The sequence below is a fragment of the Rhamphochromis longiceps genome, linkage group LG5, assembly GCF_057381845.1.
Source record: "Rhamphochromis longiceps isolate RC_006_pf linkage group LG5, R_longiceps_female_GT1.1, whole genome shotgun sequence".
In the NCBI taxonomy this organism is placed as follows: Eukaryota; Metazoa; Chordata; class Actinopteri; order Cichliformes; family Cichlidae; genus Rhamphochromis; species Rhamphochromis longiceps.
This window is the reverse complement of record NC_140561.1, coordinates 28575395-28597434: the sequence shown is the minus strand read 5'-3', so window position 1 is coordinate 28597434 and position 22040 is coordinate 28575395. Positions and strand designations below refer to the sequence as shown.

Sequence of the window (22040 nt, the reverse complement as noted above, 5' to 3'; positions counted from 1 at the left end):
GTTCAAGGAAGACCTATACAGTTCAATGACTGATTTTACTCAGCTAGTGCAAAATCGCAGGGACAAAGTCAAGGCCCCTTGAAAATGAGGTAATTGTTTGCATTTGTTTAGTTGACCATTACTATTTTACTACTGTTTAACTCTGATTAGCATAATCAGAGTGTGCACTGGTTTTGTAGAGTTCCAATTCCTTGAATGATTTCATTTATAATGTAAGGTATGTATGTGTGTGGGGTGGGGGTGTCACCTGTGGCAGCTATGTGTGGGTCTTCTGTGATCTGCTCCAGTCTGCCCAGCAAAGCCTCGATGTTGGCTTTAATCTGAGTCAACTCTGACTTTATCGCCTGAAGCTCTGTGCCTTTCACTGCTGATAGAGAGACACAGACAAACATAGACAGAGGGGAGGGAGGTGAGAGGGGATGTAAGTGTCCATGTCCTGATTGATAAGCCTGCAAAGAAAGCAGTGGATCCACACACTTTTAAACATTCTCTATTGTTTAAATTATCTTTTTTCCTTTTATGACAGTAACATGTCTTTCATTTTTGATCCTATTTTGAAGCTTCATTTGCGCCTTTTTTCCTTTAAAAAAGTGCCCCCCCCCTAAACATTTAGATTCTCTTTGATTTGATCTCATATCTCATATTTCTAAGCAGGCAATACAAAACTTTTGCTAAGCTCCTTTAATGAAAGCTGGACATCTGCACTTTAATCACATCCTGATCGTTTGATTTAAAATCCATGGCGGTGATGTACAACGACAAAACTGTACAAGAAATGTGTCACTGTCTCCAAAGTTATGGCCCTGGCTACATCAGGTCCCTCTTCTGATCGCTTTGATGGAAATCCGTAAATATATTTTGATCTTCATCATGTGCTAGTCAAAAACTTGATGTGTTAGCAGCACCGGAGATAAAGTCAGGGGATCACCAAGAACATCTGGAGTCGTGTGTTGGGATTCATGAGCATCTGTGCCAGATTTTATGACATTACAGACAAATATCCTGCTGTGGATCAAAGTGATGAATTACAGTCTTATTCAGTAAATGTTAAACTTTTTCATCTTTTTCTTTAATCAAAGTATTCTGATGTATTTCTCTGAAACTTAATAGATTTTTCTGATCAAATGGATGAAAGCTTGTCTGTGTTTTGAAGATAGAAATGTGAGGAAATCTACTCAAGTTTTATACTATTTCTATTTAGCCTTCCATTTTCCCCCTTTAACTCTACCAGCGTACCTCTTGTGTCCTCACTTCTGCCCCCGTCCTTCTTTTCTGGTCTTTTACTCCGTTGTCCAAATTTTCTTTTAGTTTTACATTGTATTTGTATTTGTATTACATTGTATTAAAATTCTAGTTTTGTGTGCCTCTTTTTTAAAGCACTTTGTGACTCTTGTTTGTGAAAAATACTGTATAAATAGATCATTTTTTCTTTCCTTGCTTGCATTACCTTGCTGAGCCATGCCTCCCTGAATAAGGTTAAATGCAGACAATTTGGTTCTCTCAGCCAAAGTTTATTGTTATTGTAATGTAGTAGTGACAACCTCACCCTCTTTGTTTAATCCTATTAAACCTATAGGGCAATTAAATTTTTGTTTTCTACTTTGAATTTCGACAGACTCTTTGTCTGGAAAAATGCTCCCTTTATTATTCCTACAATAAAGATATCAAAGGCAATGGAACAGATCCAAAAATCCAAAAGATGCATCTCTGTTTGACATAAAAATAAGACAGCTGAACCCTTTGATGACCTTTCAGTGATCTTACACACACACACACAGCCTCACACACAAAGACAAACCTTGAGATAAGAGGTCTGCCAGAAGCTAGTAATAAATCGACACATCGCTGCAGTGACTTGGCATTAGTTTCTCTTTACCACTTATCACGACCTCTAGGGAAGATCTGTTTTTTACAGCATACAGAATCACCAAGATAAAAGTTTTCAGATCTAATGGGTGTTTTGCCTTTGATGGCTGTTAAGATTGTAAAGATTTCACCAGAAGCAACTGGACGCAAGCTGCACTCAAGCTGTGCATGTTGCTGTAAGGACTGGGGAAAAAGACACTTTTTCTTTTAAGTAGACAAGATGGCTTGTCGTGCAGAAATCGATGATTGGATTAATGAAATTAAATTGTTACCAGGACTTCATGTCTTCACTCTTTCCACCCTTCTCCCTCGCACACAAACCCAAGAATCCCCCCCGCCTTTTACGGCTTGTCTGTTCATTACAAGTTATACATGCAGGCACAACCCAAAGCCTTATCACACAGGCTCTTTTAGAAGGTTGCTCTGACTCTAGACCCCAGGCGATAAAAGACCTGGCAGTCTTCCGTTGCCTGCTTGTGCTGCCATGGCTTTTTGCCTTATTCCATCTCTGGTATTAGACACTGGTGTCTGACGCTTTTATTTTGGTCTTACATTTATTCTACTGAAGACTTTATGAACAATCACTAAAACTCTGACTTTTTCTCTCTGACTAACTTATGTATACCTTTTTGATCTTTAAGCTCGAATAAGCACAAGCTCAATTCAATACAAAGAATCGACCCGAGCAACGCAGTTTCTGCTACATTATTGCTGCCCTATCTGGAGAATTGTTATTTTGTTGTCCAGCACATGAGATTCCTTTCACACTTAAAGAGTCTAATTTTGATTAATGACTTTATTAGAGTTATTTGACTTCAAACAAAAGGGACCCAGAATCTGCCTTTAATATCTCCCAGCCCACACACTGTGACGTCAGCTCAAGCCAACATTCAGCTAATCCGCATTGTTCAACCCACGCCTGGCGCCTGCTGAATTCTGGAGAGTGTCACCTCTTTGGACAGCTGTGTGAGAAGAACCAGAACCAAAAAAACAACTCTGGATCCAATTCATGACTGTACCACGAAGGTAATGATGTACCATTCCTTTCTATGACAAAGACCCGCTGAAATTTGAATTTGATTTAATTAGTTTCCTGTAGCATTTTGCTCATATAAACCCGCTAACCCTTAAGGCTGCACGAGAATTGGGTATTCTAACATGGTACTGTAACATGGCGGAACTGAAAATAAAACATTATGTGTTATTATCCTCACAAAACATTAAGTTAATAAAAGAAGAACTGTTTTTTTATAGTTACAGTGATAACTTAATAATATGAGTGTATTATTATTTATTTAAGTATTCTCTTAAAGCCGCAGGAAACAGAAATAAACTGAATACTATAAAAGAAAAAAGAAAAAGGCCACATGTAGCTGTATGTAACAGCATTTTTTTATTTATTTCATAGAACAAAATAATTTTTGTATGAAGCTACATGACTATATATTTTAAATGTGATACTGGCATCTATTGTATTTGATGCAATAAACTAATTTTGACTATGCTTTTGAATTTAAATGCACAGACAATATTCTTGAAGGGGGTCAACAGCGAGCAGGAAAACAAAAGATACTACCATTTAAAACCGATGAGAACTTCTTTATTTTAAAAAATGGGGGGGGTTAGTAAAGTTCTTTGGACACAGAAGTCGCTGAAGTTCATATCACTTCTATCTACAACTAAGTTCCTAACTTAATCCAAGGTTTGTTAAAATGTCATCTGTTTCCCATTTCCATGCTGGAGGGAAGTATCTTCAAGGCAGCGCTGTGATGGATGTGACCATGCTTATGCTTTGTCTATGATAGTTTTAATATTAAAAAAAAACAAAAAAAACCCTTTCCATGTATTAGTTTTTGGAAATGATTGATAGAGCTTAAATTATTATTTTGGTCTTATTCGGCGTATACATAGATGCCTCTTCACAAAAGCTTATCGCAGCTTGAAAGGTAAAATCTTCAATTCTTCAAAAAAATCTTTAAAGATTACATGAAATGTGCTAAATTGTTATGGAAGTGAGTAATAATGGTTAAAGTATTCACTAAAACAACTAAAACTCATCTTTTTGGAGTTTGATTAACATTAACTGCTTTACTGCTCTGGTATCTTTTTTGTCGTGAAGCACTTCATGATCTCTGTCTTGAAAACTGCTATATAAATAAAAATTTACTGACTTAATGCATAGAATGCAAAACAGGATACACAAATCTAAAGTAAAAAAAGCAAGAAAACCAAGATTTATTGTTTTAAAGAAAAGAATACACATCATGTAAATACAAATCTAAAAGCTGGGCCGTTACTAGATAATTATTTAATTATCCTTTATTAACAATTTTAAAAAAGAAATATTCAAAAGTAAAAAAAGTAAAAAAAAAAAGTTTTATTAAGGCAATTTTATTTATATAGTGTATTTCATTACACTCAATATGCTTATGTCCTCATGTGGGTTGTGTTAAAGCTGAGGTCCCTTGACGGTGAAGCAGGATCATCTTTAGATTTAAGTCTTGATTTGGAACAGACAGAAGAGCCCCCAGCTCAAGCTCTAAGGCTGCAAACATTTCTCCTATGTAGCTCGGGGCCAGACCCAGATAAGTTACGAAAGTCATCAGCAAAATAAAACAAAAATAAATCCCAAAATATACAGTACATAGGAACACTGTAGAGAAGCCAGGACTGGTTATTCTACTCATTCTAACTTCATTCTGAATTGGAGGCAAGAAAGATAATTTTTTCATATTTAGCCCAGAAAAGAGGTAGTAGATGTAGTCTCCAAAGCAAATAAAAGCATGAATGGCTTTTTCTATATGGGAGTATGAAAACGAGCGGTAATAGCGGTAGTAAATATTAATAGTCAAATTAAAATCATGTGAAATATAAAAATGTCATACCGTTGACCATAGGTCCAGTTGTTTAAGGATGTCCTGTGTAACTGCAAGCAAAACTTAGTTCATATCAGCGAGCATTAGGCCAAAAAAACCTGTTCTGATATCCCCAAAAAATCTGCAGTTAAAAAAGGCTTTTGTTTATTCTCTTTAAAACAATTTGCAATGTAAGTTTAATGAATACACAGAAAGACACTTAAATCTGTGACATGTAAATTGCTTTGACTGAAAAATTCAGGGAGCTGACAGGGCCTTTGCATAATTTGTTTAGAATCTGAATATGCTTTCAATTCATGTGATGGGCAACTGGTAAAAAAAAGGAAAGAAAAAAAACAAGAGAAAAAACAAGAGAGAGACAAGGATTAACCTGATGTTTTGGCCTTCCAATGTCATGTAAAAGCAGGGCTTGAAAGATAGATGAAGAGGAGGTTTGAGACAGGGTGGAGCTGGTTAGAAATGTAACCAGAAGAGATAATGAATAAGAGAAAAGCAAGAAATATATGTAGTCAGAAGGAAAATGTTTGGTGACAGAGCTGTGTGTTTTTCCTAAAATCAATATCACTGACAATTTGAGAATTTAACAAGTTATATGTACAGAATTGTATATCAATATATGTACGTGCATATTTACTTTCTTAAAATGTTGATATTTATTTTTACTTCTACTTGGAAAAGTAAACAGTGACAAACTAAAGTCAACACATCAGACTTTAATGGTGGATTAATGTGGTGTAGGTACTGCAATGCTTTACAACAGCTTCTTGTAAAGCAAAACTGGCTGATGGTTCATTTGTACACGTTGAAACTCACATCTTTGTTTGTTGCCATTGCTGGTTGGGAGGATGGAGGCGTTACACGCCAGCAGTTTGACAGGCAGAGACTTGACCCGTCGTACGAGGGGTACAGCCACTCTCGGGCGTTTGACTGGCACCACACGTGGAACAGGAGACACTCTGCCACGGTACTCAAACAACCTGCGAAGAGGAAGGTGAGGGGAGACAGAAAGAATGAGAAGGAAGCAGGGGCATCAAAGTAAAGAAAGATAGAAAGGAGGGTTGAAAAGGAGGGAAACAAGAGGAAATGTTGAGATAGGAGAATAGAGGTCAAATAAGGAGGCAATGTTTTGAAAATGACGTTGTGCTAAAAAAAACTACATTTATCTTTAGCTGAATCTATGAAAAATGCCAAAGATGAAACAGTTTGACAGCATAAAATAGTATTTTGCATAAAACCTGGGATACCTCGCTACTGTGTGTTGAGTGTCACGGAAAAATTTGAGAAAACTGGACGTGGAAGATAAAAAAAGAAGATGGAAGCTTTAGATGTTGTATTATCGCTTATATTCTTTTGATTTTTTTTTTTAGATATTTATTGGTGTATGTGTGTGTGTGTTGTATCTTGTATCCTTTATTTCATGTGCTGAACTTTGGTCAAATTTATTGTTTTAAATGTGCTTTATGAATAAAAATTTGCCTTAGAATGTACTGGGAGCCTAAAATAAACTATCTGACAGATAGCTATCTGTACAATGCAGTGGAGGCTCTATCATGGTTTATGGCTTCATTTCACCTAGTGGTGTGGGGAAGCTTGTCAAAATTGATGGAATTACAAATTCAGAAAAGTATGATCATATTTGTATCCACCATCTGGGAAGCATTAGATTGACAACAGCTTCAATTTTTAATATGACAATGATCCCAAATACGCTGCAGTACAGTACAAGTATACCTGGATAGAAAAATACACAACATCTGTCATGGACTGGCCTCCCCAGAGCCTTGACCTCGACAGCCTTACTGAAGCAGTGTGAGATTGGATATATGGATGTGTCTGGAAACTTGCTTAAAAAAAAGCGGGAAAAAAAAGTACATTCAAGTAAATAATTTATGCAAAAAAAAAAACAAAAACTGACAGTAAAGCTGAGAATGTCTGGCTTTGTGACTGTGCTGCTCACAGCTATACGTAAAAATCACCCAAACAATACCAAGATTTAATGGCCACATTTATTAGGTTCCTGGCTTTTTTAGTACTTCCATTGGCAACTGCTCAGCAAAGAATCAACAACAACTATTAAGGTATTCTATTAGCCTTGTAACTTCTCAGCAGAGCTTTTGGGAAAAACATCTGTTGCAAATGGTTTACTTGGATTTTATGAGGATAAACACTTTGAAAAAAGACTTTATTACTATTGTGGAAAAACAATATTTTTGATCTTTCTGTGTGGAACTTCTGGTAGTTTGTTACCCCTGTGGCTTTAACACAGTGATTTAGTAATGTTTTGAGCCTTTAGTAATTTCAAAGCTTGGCATTTGTGTTTTATTGAGCATGACATCTAAATAAAAGTGGTTTAGAAATTCCAAGGCAAAATAATTTACGCAGGCATCATTTTATCATTTTATGAAAGAGTCCACAGAAAGAGCCAGAGGAAAAATGTCTTTTTTGAAATCCAACATATGAGCCTCATTTTCTTGTGGTACACCCTGATGACAGTCTGCTGATGGCTTAAATAAATTTATGAACTTCATGTTTCACAAGTTTAAAAAATATATGCAAAGTTATGTTGCCAAAGTAATACAATTGGGTTACATTACAGTTCAGCCAAACATAAATCTGTAATAAATTAAACCTTTTGAAACATTTTCAATTTTAAATCTCAGTTGTGTTTGAACATGTTGCTGCAAATAAAAGAAACATGAGCTCATGCTGTGAAACTGCTGAGGCAATTCAATAAACATCAAATGTCTTTAAACAAATTGGAATAAGCAGAATAAGCTGAGGAGCAGAAATGAATTACGACGGCCCAAACAAGTTGATTCTTAATTATGAATTGTAAAATAGTTTTGAAATAACTTCATTTAGCAATATCTGCCACTGGTTATTTATTTGGCAAAGATTAGCAACAACCAGGCTAATGTAGGGACAGAATGTCAGTTAAATGGACGATGGTGGCTCAAGAGTTGGGAGTTCGCCTTGTAATCGGAAGGTTGCCGGTTTGAGCTCCGGCTTGGACAGTCTCGGTCGTTGTGTCCTTGGGCAAGACACTTCACCCGTTGCCTACTGGTGGTGGTCAGAGGGCCCGGTGGCGCCAGTGTCAGGCAGCCTCGCCTCTGTCAGTGCGCCCCAGCGTGGCTGTGGCTACAATGTAGCTTGCCATCACCAGTGTGTGAATGTGTGTGTGAATGGGTGGATGACTGAATGTGTAAAGCGCTTTGGGGTCCTTAGGGACTAGTAAAGCGCTATACAAATACAGGCTATTTAAAGCCAGTGAGTCTTTTATCGCATAAAAAGGTAAACATTTACATATTTTCTATATCTGCTTGAGAGCCATCATCTCTTACTGAGGTTTTAAATTTTGTTGCGCTAGCTAATGGTAAGAAACCCTGGCCATGTTGAACTCGTTTTGTGGGTTCAGGTGTAGTCCACAACCTTAAGCAGCTTTACAAATTATAATGAGGAAAAGGCCAGCCCTTATTAAGTGCATTGATTAGGAGAAACAGATAAATAATCTATTACATACATTTATTTTACTGCTTTTAAATATATTTGTATTTATTTTACTCCCATCCCAAAGAACCCGAGATTAAAAGCAAAAGATGTGACTGCCAGCTCTAATGATCTCTGTAGCTGAATAAAAAGCAGGAACTCAACAGTTGCTTGTTTAATGTATTAAACGCTGAGAAGAATGAATAATTTAAAGAGTAATAAATTTATAAAACTATGCAGATTTCTATAATGCAATCTCAACAACATAATCCCATTCTGCGTAACACACTGATTTACTTTAAATGGTAAGAATGTGGCCATTTCTTCTGTTTGTGGGAGAGCAATGAACTACTACAATTTAACGTCCCAAGTCTGAAAAAGGGTTCCAGGAACCTCAGGTCAGAGTACATATTTGGGCACAGTTAAAAAGTTAACTGCTTAAATCAAAATCTTTATTTACACCCAGGAGAAAACATGTCATGTGTTGGTTATTCAATTCGGGTCATGAAAAATAATGACATTTTTTAGAAACCTTCTGGATTATGGTGATTTAATTCAACCACTCTGGGAACAATGACCTCCATTTGGTTTTACTACATTATGTGCTATCCTGCACAGGATGTCCTGCTAAGCCTGCAGTTTGAAACTTTTTGGACAAGCAACATCATTTTTTGGTCTGTTTTCAGTAATACGCCCAAACAAAGTCCATAACTTCTAGATTTACACACTCCTGGAAGTTGTTCAGATATTAGATAAACTGAGATTTTTGCAGATAGCAATAAAACTGTAAAGTCAAAGAGCTGATAGTCATCGCACATAATTTGTCCAGATGGCATGGCGATTTCCTCCACTAACTTAATAAAAACCATGAAATGGTAAATCATATTGTGTAATATGAAAACATAATACCACCATTAAAGCAAAGCTATTCTGCTGGGCCACGCAAACCCCAGCAGAAAAAGTCCCTTTAGGAGGTGGATAAACTTTGATCCCAGCTCAGGTGATGTAGGGTCATGAGTTTCAAAATAAATAAGATACAGTAAAAAGAATGGGGGAAAAAGACAACAGCAGAAGCATTCTCTCTCATAGAGTCCACTTTTGATATAGAAGTAGATCCACTTAACTCAGATTTTTCAATTTTAGGGTCATCGTATTTTATTTCACATGTGCACAGCCTCAGCCTGAACACTCTTAAGCTATAAAAATACTTATAGCCTGGACTGTTTGTAATATTTTTACATTTAAAAATGTGAGTGAAAAAGTGAGATTGACACATGGGATGGGTGTAAATCAGTGCTGAGGTCTGTGGCCCAGCTGGTCAGCATGTTTCACCAACTGTTAACAAAATGTGTCTGCCCACTTGAGCTCAGAAAAAAATCTACAACTATGGTTTCGAAGCTGGAGGGACCGAAATGGGTTTGAGAACCCAAATTGTGGACAAAAGGTGAGTGGGTGCAAGCTATTGATTTGTTTTCTTCGCAGGGTGGTTGAACACTGGGAATACGACTGTAAACATCTGGAAGGAATTCTGCGTAGCAGTGCTGTTCTTTGGAAAGCTTTGGAAATAAGCCAGTTAAGGTGGCTGATTCAGATACCTGATTAAGAATGGGACACGGATGCCTCCGTGTGGAGGCGCATCTTACCCGCCCTTTCCCAAGTCTGCCAACACGACAATCCAGTCTGGAGCAAGTGTCACATAAAAGAAGTAATAGATGGAATATTGCACATTGCCAATATTAGACAAAAAAACTCACTGATGTAATGCTTTATTTGTAAATACACAATACAATCAAGTTGTTGTGTGTGCAATGATCCTAAACTTGTAACAGTAAACAAGGCCAGGTTCATGAAGCAATGTTTTTGCCAGTTTGGCCTGGAATAACTTGGCTCACATCAATCCCCATCAAACATTATTTGGGATAAGGCTGTGAGCCTGTTCCCAACTTTTGAAATGATCTTGTAGCTAAATGAAAGCACATTACTGCAGAAAGGTTTCAAAATCTTGTGCTAATCTTTTCCAGAGCAATGAATTATTATCACAGCATATGAATGTCCTATGAATGTAGCTTTAACATCTTCACCAGCCACACAAGGGTGTTCACAAACATTTGGCCATAAATTCTCTGTTGTTCCTATGCTCTGATTTTTAGCAAAGAAAGCCACAATTAATTAGAGTGAGGCTGTCTTTTGTTTTGTTTTGTTTTTTTAAATTTAGTTTTTAATTTTAAAAGAGGATATCTGTTGACAGAAGATATCTACACTGCGTGAGGCTCACAGCTGGTGTGGCAGAGATGTACAGAGAAGTTTTTTTTCGTTTGTTTATTGTTAAGACCATGACTTGTGCATGCGTAGTAAGTGTGAGCATACACTTCACTGACTTTGCTGTGGGTGTAAATACACGAATCGGTTTCTTTCTGATTAGCTTTAAACATGTATAGGGTCTACAATTGGGAAGTCATTAAATATGTGTGTTCTTTAAATATTGTCCTAATAGTATATACAAGTATTAAATAAGTTGTAGGAAGCAACCACTTCGTTCTACAATTCTGATATACTTGTCTTTTAAATAAGTTGGCAATGTGAGAGTCATGCTGTGGTAATCCTTGGATGAGGTGCTTATTTAATTTCAAACTGATGGTGCGTATAAATGATCTTTCAAGTCCAAACCACAGAAACTGGTTTACGCTGGGTTCACAGGATTGCATATGCTATCCACACAAATGCCATTAATCCTTTATGGCATGCTGAATGAAATAAATTTAGACACTTTTTCGCAAGTGACAGTATATTGGAACATGACAAGAAATAAATAATAACTATTATCTACCAAACTGGTTAGTGACAGTTCTAGGTTAGATGTATGTTCCAGTTTCTTTGTGAGCACATACAATATTTACCTCAGCTAGTCTTCCAACAGAAAGGGGGTTAGAGTCATAGTCTCCATGTCTGACCTAGTTTTCAGGCCACATGTTGTTTTTGTCTCTCTTTCTCCTGTTTTTCCTCTGTCTGCGTGGGTTGAGCTCACCTGGGCTCCCGCCCTTGGCCCACGCACCTGGTGTAATCAACCACTTGCCACGGATCTGTCTGATTGCATTCTTTGCCCAAGCCACTATTTAAGATGGTGGTTCAGTGGGCTTCTTTGCTGGATTGCTGAGTAACCTCAATTCCCTGGACCTGCTTCCTGACCTGTTTTCCCTGAAGTCTGGCAATGTGGTGTGGTGTGGAAACGCGACAACGGACAAAGGAGTGGAGAGCGAGAGCGTGGAGTGTGTTTTTTGGACCTGTTTCCCTTCCTTCCCTGGAAATCCTTAACCCTTCGCACTGAATATAGTTTCACCTGGTGATTGTGTAAATAAAATTGTGACTTTTCTTTCTAACCCCGCTGGTCTGCACCTCAGTTCATTCCGTCCTTGTGACATCAAATCAACCTACTAGAGCTTACAGTTTAGTCTTTCCAATATATAGGAATTTTATCTTTTCATAAAACATATTTACACTCCTAATAATTTGGTGAAAGAATAAGATGGTAGAAAGATGCTTATTTTCTCTGCTACCTCTTCTGAGTTAATTTTTATATACTTGTGATATTAAATATTCTCCAAATATTGTTAGTTGCCCTGCAGGTTAGAACGCTCTCCTTGTAACTCTGTGATTTTGAGTGTGCATATGCCATAACCAGTGTTGGGTGTAACACATTACAAAGCAACATTACTTCAGTTATATTTACGTATACTGTAGCAAACAGTTGTGGTCAAAAGTCATATACTTACTGACATTTCAAACTTGTTCACCCAGTTCTTGTTTTCTAATGTCATTAAAGATGTCTGCTGTACAATCATACCACCCTGGACTAGAAACAAAATAACTTCAGAGGTGGCAAAAGTAGAGATACTTAAGTAAAAGAACATTTTTGAAAAAATTAAAAGCTGAAGTACTCAATCAACTTCTTAACTTAAAGTAATAAATAATAAAAAGTACAGACTCGGAAATGTACTCCAAGTATGAAAATAAAAAGGAGCACTTTAAAGGACAATTCTACCAGCTATTTTTGTCATGTGCTATATTAATTCAGTACACAATAATATAAAATGAATATGAAAGTTATTCCAATCTAAATTCTAATTTTCATGAATGTACTCAGTTTAAATCTGTTATGTAGGACACAGTGAAAAACAATTTAAAAATACCTTAATTTTCTGTTGCCTACATTATAGAGTTGATTTTGCCTCCACAGTTAAACAGGAAAAAGAGTACAGTCAGGAGTTAAAGTGGGATTCAGCAGGTAGGGGAACACAAAGATTGGTTGTAGTGGCGATAATTTCCATTGACAGTTCCAGTGTACAAGCTTTAATCAGCTGACTCGTGCTGCTTTGAGGTTTACCTTCTTTATAGTTTTACACAAATGAATTCAAACCCAATGCTTCACAAGCTGTCTTAGCTGATTTCGATTCTCTAAACTGGAGATGGGGTGAAAGCAGTCAGCCTTTGAAGGGGTGGAAATTTGATATTACTTGACAAATTTGAAACTGTGTGGGTGATTATTAGAAGTGGAAATTGTATGGATAAAGGAATACATGCCAATATATAATGTAGCACCAATTCACAATAACAGCTGTGTTAAGGCATTTCAAATCACAATGTAAAGATCCCACAACGTTAGATGGAAACTATCTGAAAAGTCCTTATGAGCATGCACTTGGCAATACTGGCAAAGAAGATCTCCCTTCTCACAGAAAGTGACCTCCAACAGTCACAGACAGGGCCCTAACCCAGCCATCTGCTGTGACATGACATGCAGCCATAACATATAAATGTAATGCAAGTATATACAGGCAAGAGGGGAAGAAATGCTTAGTGCATCATGGATCAAGTCCACCAGGAGCCAAAGCCTATAGCAGCATAACTAAGGGATGGCTCAGGGCTAGCTGACCTAACCATAAGCTTTAATAAAAAAACAAAGTTTAACGCGGAAGGTGTCTGGTATCTGAACCCAAATTATGAACTGCTCCACAGGCTTTCAGGCTTGCCTTTTAAAGAAAGAAAATTATAATAGCTGTAGGCTATACTTTCCATTATGCTTCTAGCAGCTCCAAGAACCACAAGTAAGCATGTACTCTAAGAGCGAATTGCTCTATTGGGATAATCTGACACTAAACAGCAGTGGTGTGCGGTAACTTTTACAGAAAGGCAAACATATCTTTTTCTGTCACCCAAATAGTGAAAGAAAGGGTTTGCATGGGTTACAGGAAGCATCCCAAGGCAAGCATCCCACACTAGCCCACATTTTAGCCATGTGTTCAAACACCCCTGAGAGCAAAATTCTCAGTTCACTCTTTGTTTAGAGGTAAACTTTAGTGGAATTGTGATGTATAAGAGGATTAATAAACGCAACTGGTCTTCTTCTCTGGGAGACGGAGAAACCTCAATTACCCCCACTTCACTCCATTAGACTTTTGTATTTCAAACTGTTAGCATGACCATCTTGAAACACGAATGCTTGGTACCACAAGCTTCAAAAACCTCAACATATAATGACACCGAATAACCCCCTGTTGTTTTAGTGATTTTCTTTCCTCTGGGTAAATGCAAAGATTGGATACAGATACTATTTTAACATCTAGTGTCATCTGGATGCATTATCATAGATTCTTCTCACCAAGCAACTTCTGTTTTCTGTTCTGCTCACACATGTAGTTGTTGAAAGTTGAAAGAGGAAAAGCCTCCCTGCTTGCTGAGTTACTAAGATTAGTGAATATGCTTAATATGGTCTTATCTCATATTGTCACAATTATATGTAAATACAGTGTCATTACACGCGAACGGCTGTAATTTTCGTGCCTTTTAATGCAGTTTCGTCATCACTCAGTAAAGTCTGGAAAAAATTATATGAACCCTTCAATTTAGTGATTCATAGAACAGAACCTAGTTTAGCAGCCACCACTTTCAAAGGACTTTCAAAGGATTTTTCCTGATGCTGTTTGCAGAACCTTGAAAAATGACAAGAAGGAATTTTAGACCATTTCCCTTCCAAAAAAGTATTTCAATTCATCACTATTTCTGGCATATCCTTTTAAAGCTTTCCTCTCTAGGACATATCTGGAGTCAGATCATCAACAGATCAATTTTTCTTCTTTTTTCCTGTGTGCTTTGTTTTTCTTTCTTTCTTTTTCTGTCTTGGTGCATCATGAAACTATCCCAAACGTCAGGTCACAAACAGCTTCACCATCACCACCTTCAGCCATTATATGGCGTGGAAGCCTTGAGGTAGCAAATGAAGTACAACAGCTCCGATGAAGTTTCGTTAATGGTGTGCACTTCATTTTTTTATTTTTGTCTTGAAGTGTTGTGGAACCTTTAGTCTTTGTAAAACTGATATATCTTTCACTCGTGGTATCCTTTATTTTAAAGCTTAAAAAACACAAAAACAAGAAAGAAGTTGGGGTTTTTTTGCAAATTGTAGAGGTTTCTGCTTTTTTATTTTTTTTATTTTAGCTGTTTCTCATGTCTTTTAGGATTATTTATTGTGCTTTTGATGTGAGTAGGCGAATAATAACAGTATTAAATTTCTTGCATGTCAAGAACAATTCTTCCTTTAATGTCCTTTGGAAATTGAGATTGGGGATGGTTCACACCAGATCAAATACAGCAGACACATCAAGGGCCATCTCTACAACCCACACTTTAAATTTTATTTCCTTAAATGGAATACCTGCCTCCAAATAACTTTTAAAGAGGTTGTTATCACTTACATTCACTTTTTTCCAGGGTGAACTGAAAGTGATTGCTCAGACTCTTCAATAAAATGAAAAAAGGTTCCAGTTTGTTTTTTTTTTGTGACTTATCTTGCCTATTCCAAATTTTATTTTTTCCCCCTAAAACTTTATTTATTCTTTTCAACAAGAAAAAAGCAGCAAAACCAAACAAAAATATGTAAAAATTTTATTTTGAAGGCCTTAACACTAATGAATAAAATCATTTCAGACATACATGACTGGAACAACAATTAGCTTAGAGTCTGAGGAATTCCTGGTGTACAGATGAAGTTATTTTTCTTTTAACCACAACTGCAATGCCTTTGATGATGACTTTCACCTGGTCTTGTCAGAGCAGTAATAGTTACCACACTGTGACATGACTGCAGAGGTCAATTCAAATTGTCTAAATTCAACCAGATGTTTCTCTGATAAGACTTATTGTTAGATTTGTATTGTTGATTGTCATTTATGCTTAGAAATATTTACTTATATATGCTTAGAGTTTTGTAATTAGTTGTAGATTGGTAGAGGTTTTGATCCTTGATAGTCTGCAAACTTTGTGTGTATTAGACAGCACTTTGGGAGCATGAGAGGTCATACCGTGTCTTATTGTTTTATGGTAGGATTAACGTAGCTACGTCTGTTCTAGTCTAAGTGCTCTTTGTTTAGATGAACTGCAGGACTTCCTCACCGTGTTATCTAGGATGAACCATCTAGGGTGAGGGGGAGGCTACCCTCTTCCTGACCAAGGATGTTTAACCCTTTGATCAGCAACACACACACACACACACACACACACACACACACACACACACACACACACACACACACACACACACACACACACACACACACACACACACACAGGCAAGGTACTCTTTGTTTGTATGTAGACGTCGTATGTTAATGAACCTATGCATATTCATGTAACCTCAATAAAAGGGCAGTGTTACAGGAGGACGGACGAGACCAACTGGAGTCAAGCGGTTGTCCGGTTCTCTCCCGTGCACGAGTAACATGAAGAACTTTGCCTATTTGTGTCTTGCTTAGCAGTGTAATTATATTGTCTTAACGTTCCAGCGAATAGGTTTATGCTACAAACCTAACATTAATTGAAAGAAAGGTACAAAAAAAAAGAAAAAGAAAAAAATGCTCTTAAGGAGGAAAATATTGTGTTGAAAGATTCTGTCTGAAATCTTGTAGATCTTATCACTATGATGAAAGATACTGTTAGTCTTCCTGCTGTGTTAGCATTAAATCTGATCAACTGTCAAGTTTTGCTGTCATAAATATCAGCTCATAGAATCTTGCTGCTGTAAGGATTTGTGACAGCCTCCACAGTGGGCACCGTAATATAAATCAGTCTCTTCAAAAAAGCTGCAGTTCATCAGTAAGTATAAAAGTCCCCACTGTTCCCACTAAATGAGATCCGACCCAGCACATGAAACAGTGAGAAAAGACCTTGTTTAACCATTATCACAGCATTTGGACTCTGTGATGTGAAGTAAGGCGTGCATTTTTGCATTTTCAGTAGTGGCTTGTCATTAGGAGATGTTCTGGTTCTTTTATATGAAATTCCAACATCAAGACTTTAGCTTTGACTTTTTATTTTAGGGACAAGGAGAACTCTCTGGGATGCAAAAACTGGTATGTAAGACAGATGATGAGCAAACGGTATGGTGAAAAAAGTCCTGAATTTTCAATGTGCTGGCACACAGGTCATTTCTGCTGAGTATTAGAACTCTGCTTTGACAGTCTCAGCCTGGAGGCCTCCAATAATAAAATCTGCTGAAAACATCTGGGTCAAAGCCAGAAACCGAACTATCATCATCAGAAAGATCCTCCACACGTAATTTGTGTTCATTTGAAACAGAAGTTGCTGTTTGTCCAGAGTGAAATTGCAGACACGGAAGAGCAAGCGGTCATGAAGGGAATGATCTAAAAATAACAATAGCTAAAAATAGTTGAAAGTAGTGTATAACTGGAAAATCTTAATGGGAAAGCTGATTTAAATCAGTTACGTTAAAGTCAAAAACTTTAGATCACACCTTATGGTTCTTAAATTGTTAGGCTGACATATGTGAAATCAAATTTTTAGAAATAATTTATTGAAGCACAATTCTGCAGCAGTATATACGTATCAACAGTATTAACAGAAAAAAAATATAAAATGTGCAAATATACAATCCGCTGTTAAAAAGTAAATATGTAAATAATAGTGTTATGTATATACAATTTGGGTTATGACACATAGAATTTGGTATTGCAAAGTGGTGGTTAATAGATGGGGGGTGGGGGGGTGGGACTGTGTTATTGGATAAGTAAAGGGTGGTCACGGTTATTGGGAAGAAACTGGGAACTGTAAAATAATGAAACAAGTGATATACTGTAACTTTTTCAAATTTATGGCATTTTTTTTATAGATCAAAATATCCAACCCAATATTTTCACCTTTACAAATTTCTTTTATTTAATTTATATATATATATATATATATATATATATATATATATATATATCTGCAACTGGAAACCAATAAAAGGCCTAAAAACCATACTTTCTCTGTTACTGCTGGATAGAGATGTCCATGTGTTACCTAAATGGGTTATCATGATTAACCTGTTGCTGACAGCTGAAAACAGTCCATGTGTTACCTGTCATAGAAGTCTTCTCTGTAGTAGTCATAATCAAACTCATAGCCGCTGGGTAGAAAAAGCACAGCACAACATAGAGTCATAGAGTATTTTTCATTACACGAGCATGAAACTGCATATAAAGCACAATAATATGACAAAAAAAAGGTTTTCAATGCAGTTTATAGTTAAAAATACAAATGAAAAATAAGAGTGTATAAAATAGTTACAATCTGTGTGGGAAAGAAACCAGAAAAACAGACAAAAGGTACTCAAACCAGAGATAAAACAAGAGACAATAGATCTTCAAACAGACTGGTAGAGGCCAAGAGTGCATTTATGACACATATTTTAAAATTACTGTTAGCATCCACAGTCTGTTAGCATGTCCTGAGAAGCAGAGTGAAGAGCAGCAGGTCGAAAAATAAACCTGTTCCTTTTATCACTAAAAATGACCAGCGTCACAGTATGACAGTTGGTAGCTATGAGCCTACATTAGTATTCAGACAATGACAGGTTTAAATGGTAGAGTGACGTACAACATGACTCTGCACCAATTTAAATATAAAGAAAAGACTATAAAATAAAATCATTCAGAACAGACTTTAATAAGGATTTCTTAGTCCTCATTACTTCTTTATAGATAGTGCGGCAGGGCGTGGTCGGTTGATATTCTGCGGTGAGGCGGACACACCTGAGCGCCATTAGTTATCACGCCGCACCTGTATTAAAAGGCTGTGAGGCTGTGCTGGGTCCTGAGTGTTGTTGTTGTTGGAGTATGTGGCTGTGAGCTGAACAGCTGCAGCCAGTGTGTAAACAAGCAACTGTGAATAAAGTGCTGAAAGGCCTGAGGTCTGCTGTGGGTTTATTACAAATTGATAGATAGAAACTTTATTGATCCCACAAGGAAAATTGTTGTTATGCATTGTAGGTGGTTTTGATGCTATACTACAACTTTCCTTGTGTGTGTGTGTGTGTGTGTGTGTGTGTGTGCATTTGTTTATGTAGTAATACCGTTTGTGGTCACATTACTCTCTGCCAGGCTTCCTAATCAATCCCTTGGCCTTAAAAAGAAGCTTTTTAGCAAGTTCCCGAAACACTCAAAGAGCTGCTTAGGAATTTGAGTGACACATTAATCAAATAATCAATAAGTCTGATAAATAGCAGTGTGTACCTGTAGAGAGAAGCTGCTGATCGTTTCAGGCCTTTGGGTCTGGGCTTTGGCTCTCCCGCCATGTTGATATCTGGAATATATATATATATATATATATATATATATATATATATATATAAAAAAGAACAAACACTCTGTTAACTACCAAATAAAATTACATTAATCGATCATTAAAAAGTATTGTAGCTAGATCACAAAACAGTAACCCTATCTGTACCTTTAACTGTGCCTTTAACTTAGATCTAAGACAGTTCCTGTGTTATCTTGTAACTTCCACTAGAGGTAGCTGTTGAGCTATTTTACAACAATAACAGTGCCAGCTGTTAGGTCAGTTCCCCTTACTGTGCAGAAGGGGAGGGGAAAAAAACAAGAAACTAACCCCTCAGCTGTGTTTGTTACTTCGCTCATTCTCTTATGTCAAAAAGGAATATAACAGTACATCCAAAGTACATGCTCTACAATAATTACATGGTTGTAGAAGCAATTAAAAATATATGTAGCTGCTTTGTAGGCCAAATAAAATGAAAGAAAATGAAAAAAGAAAGAAACTGTCAGCAAACTTTCTGAATCAGACATCCAGTTAAAGACGTGGAGGGCCTGATTTCAGCTGACTGGGATAAAAGCAGGCTATACCCTGAAGAGGTTGTCTGTCAACCATAGGTCTAACAAAGACAGACTGACAACCAAACAAACCTTGGAAAGCATGTTTTAACCCAGTATCATCTTCCTTTGAGGCAACAACTATAATCTGTAAATCACTTTTCTCCCCTCAAGTCCTGAAATAATTGTTGTGTTCTTCTAATGTTTTGTAAATACTGCAATAGTAATTATGATCAACTAAAGTATGAAAACTTAATTACACCAAGTTAGGATTAATGGAATATGTATGTTTTCAGGAGGCAAAATGATTTGAATGAATTGGGGGGGGAAATAGTAGAGAAACTAAGAACAAAGCGTCCTCACTGTAAGATTATTAAAGACAGTTTGTTGAGAAGGTTTTCTTTTTTTTGGTTCAAATTTGTGTTGTTAATTACACAGTGAAAGGAAAACAAAGGATCTGTCATTATGAATGATGAAAATGTCATGAGCTGATTCCTACGTTGTGGTCTTAAATTTAACAGAATATTAGAGCTCATTTGCTTTAGTTCCACCCAGCATGGGTAGATGGTTAATGGCTAGTCTGCTAACAGAGGGGGAAAACAGAACTTGCACTGATGAATCACCATCCATCCATTTCTAAATCACTTCATGGTTCAAGGTCACCAGAGCACCAGAGTCAATTCCAGCATGCAGTGGGTCACGGAGCACCACAGCTCACCAGTCTATCACAGAACAGCATTTACTTTCTAGTTGTAGGAGTAAACCAGAGCATCTCTATGAAAGCCTTACAAAACTGGAGGAAACAAACTCCATACAGACGAAAAAGGTTCAGCAGATTTGTATCAGACTGGAACCCAGAACTCGGAATCAAGCACTGATACTGCAGCCTCTCACAAATTAGTGAGATATTTAGATATTTCCAAGCAAAAATTACTGGCAACTTGGGAAAATACCTCTTCAGGTTTGATGTGCAGTGTTCACGTGGGTTTTTTCACTCTCCAAAGTATCTTTAGATTGTAAAGTTTACTGAAGTAAAAATTCAGACAAATGCAGTAAAGCAGTAAAATACACTCAAATATAAAATAAATTAAAAGTTGCTGAAAACCGGCTAGTTTAAAATTGCTGTTGCTTAAGCTAAATTAGTAATAAATCAATAATATTGTGATCTCAGTTCTGCAAAACTACTAGCACTAGTTTGTGATCGTATTTGACTACAAGGAGAGGATACATAGCACGTTGCTAAAATCAGAAATATTAAATAAAGAATCAGATAAAACAATATGTAATAATATTGTAGTTTTAATAACATTATTGTAATGCAGTGTGAGTTAAGGCAGAAACAAAATGTTACATGGAGAGCTGTTTGGGCTGGTTACAGAGGAAGCAACCGGAAACGCTGGTGACACGAGCATTTTAGGAGAGCAAACAGTCTAAGCTCATACTGGCCGTTCTGTTCATCTGTTTGAGTATGATTGTTAATCAACAAACTGCTAATGAGCCAGTGCCTGTGAGCTACTAAAAAAAGCAGCTGATGCTAGTCATCCAATACCAGCCCCCCTTAAATCCTCCTCTGCTTGAATATAAGGTGATGCTCCTGTCTTGTTAAATTTTATGTAGTGCAGGCAGCACTTGAAGCATAAAGACATCACCACAAGTTGAAAAGTATATAAAAGGATTTGAAGTTGACGGATAAGCAAATTGTAGCAAATACTACGAAGGCAGATGTAACATTTCTGAACTTACATGAGGTCTTATCGCCTAAAACAAACCTGTACATTTTACAGTGATGGAAAACACGGAGTTACTAAATTTTGCAGACAATTGTTTTTATCTTAGAAATGTTGAAAGATGAAGACAGAGATGAAGAAAGATGAAGAAAAAGCATCCACTGAGGATAATAACAGGATGGAGCGAGGATGAGGACGGAAAGTGAGTTTTCAGCAACCAGAGGCTACAGATTCAAGCCTTTTAACTTCACCGTGAAGGAGAGTGTGCACGTGCCTGTGTGTGTGTGTGTGAGTGTGTGTGTGAGTTTGAGGCAGTGATCCAGAACTGTGACTCCAGCCAGGTGTGAAAATGGTTGGAGTCCATTGGTTTGCAGGAAACACACAAACACACATACCCTCCCCTCTATGACCTAGTGAAAAACTGTGCAAGCACGCACACACGCACGCACACACACAGTTTACCTGCTGCTCCATATGCCTCACTGACTTTACCTGTAGGTCCTGCTATTTAAAGAGGAAGCCTGTAAGGGAAACACAAGCACACACACACACACACACACACACACACACACACACACACACACACAATGCCCCTTTGAGGAGCAAGTCATTTCAGTCTGTAAAAACACCTCATGTCAGCTGATCAGCGCATTAAAATTAGTAGTTTGTTAGAATAGTGGTTTATGAATCAATACTACTCTCAGCTGATATGATAACGTTGGGTGGAGCACTAACTTTGTCTTTTTATCTAAAGCAAAAGGTCAAAATATTAGTTTGATGACACAACATGCTGGGTTTTTTCTCATGTTTTACAGTGTTTACAGAAGTTTGAGGACAACACTGAGGCAAATACCTTGTACAGTACTCTTTGTGCCTTAGGTGAGTATTAAACCAGCTTACTGATTCCTCCCTACCTCGCTGGA

General features: G+C 37.1%; 1 protein-coding gene across 1 annotated transcript in view; it reads right to left on the bottom strand.

The window, feature by feature from the left end:
• The window catches only part of raly (RALY heterogeneous nuclear ribonucleoprotein), a 130131-nt gene that overhangs the window by 21502 nt on the left and 86589 nt on the right, over window positions 1-22040 (bottom strand). Inside the window, exons 3-6 of the mRNA XM_085407091.1 lie at window positions 18791-18860; window positions 17638-17685; window positions 5556-5719; window positions 248-367 (exon numbers count right to left, since the gene is read on the bottom strand). Of these exons, the coding sequence (XP_085263217.1) occupies window positions 248-367; window positions 5556-5719; window positions 17638-17685; window positions 18791-18860 (402 nt within the window). The remainder of the gene's footprint in view (window positions 1-247; window positions 368-5555; window positions 5720-17637; window positions 17686-18790; window positions 18861-22040) is intronic.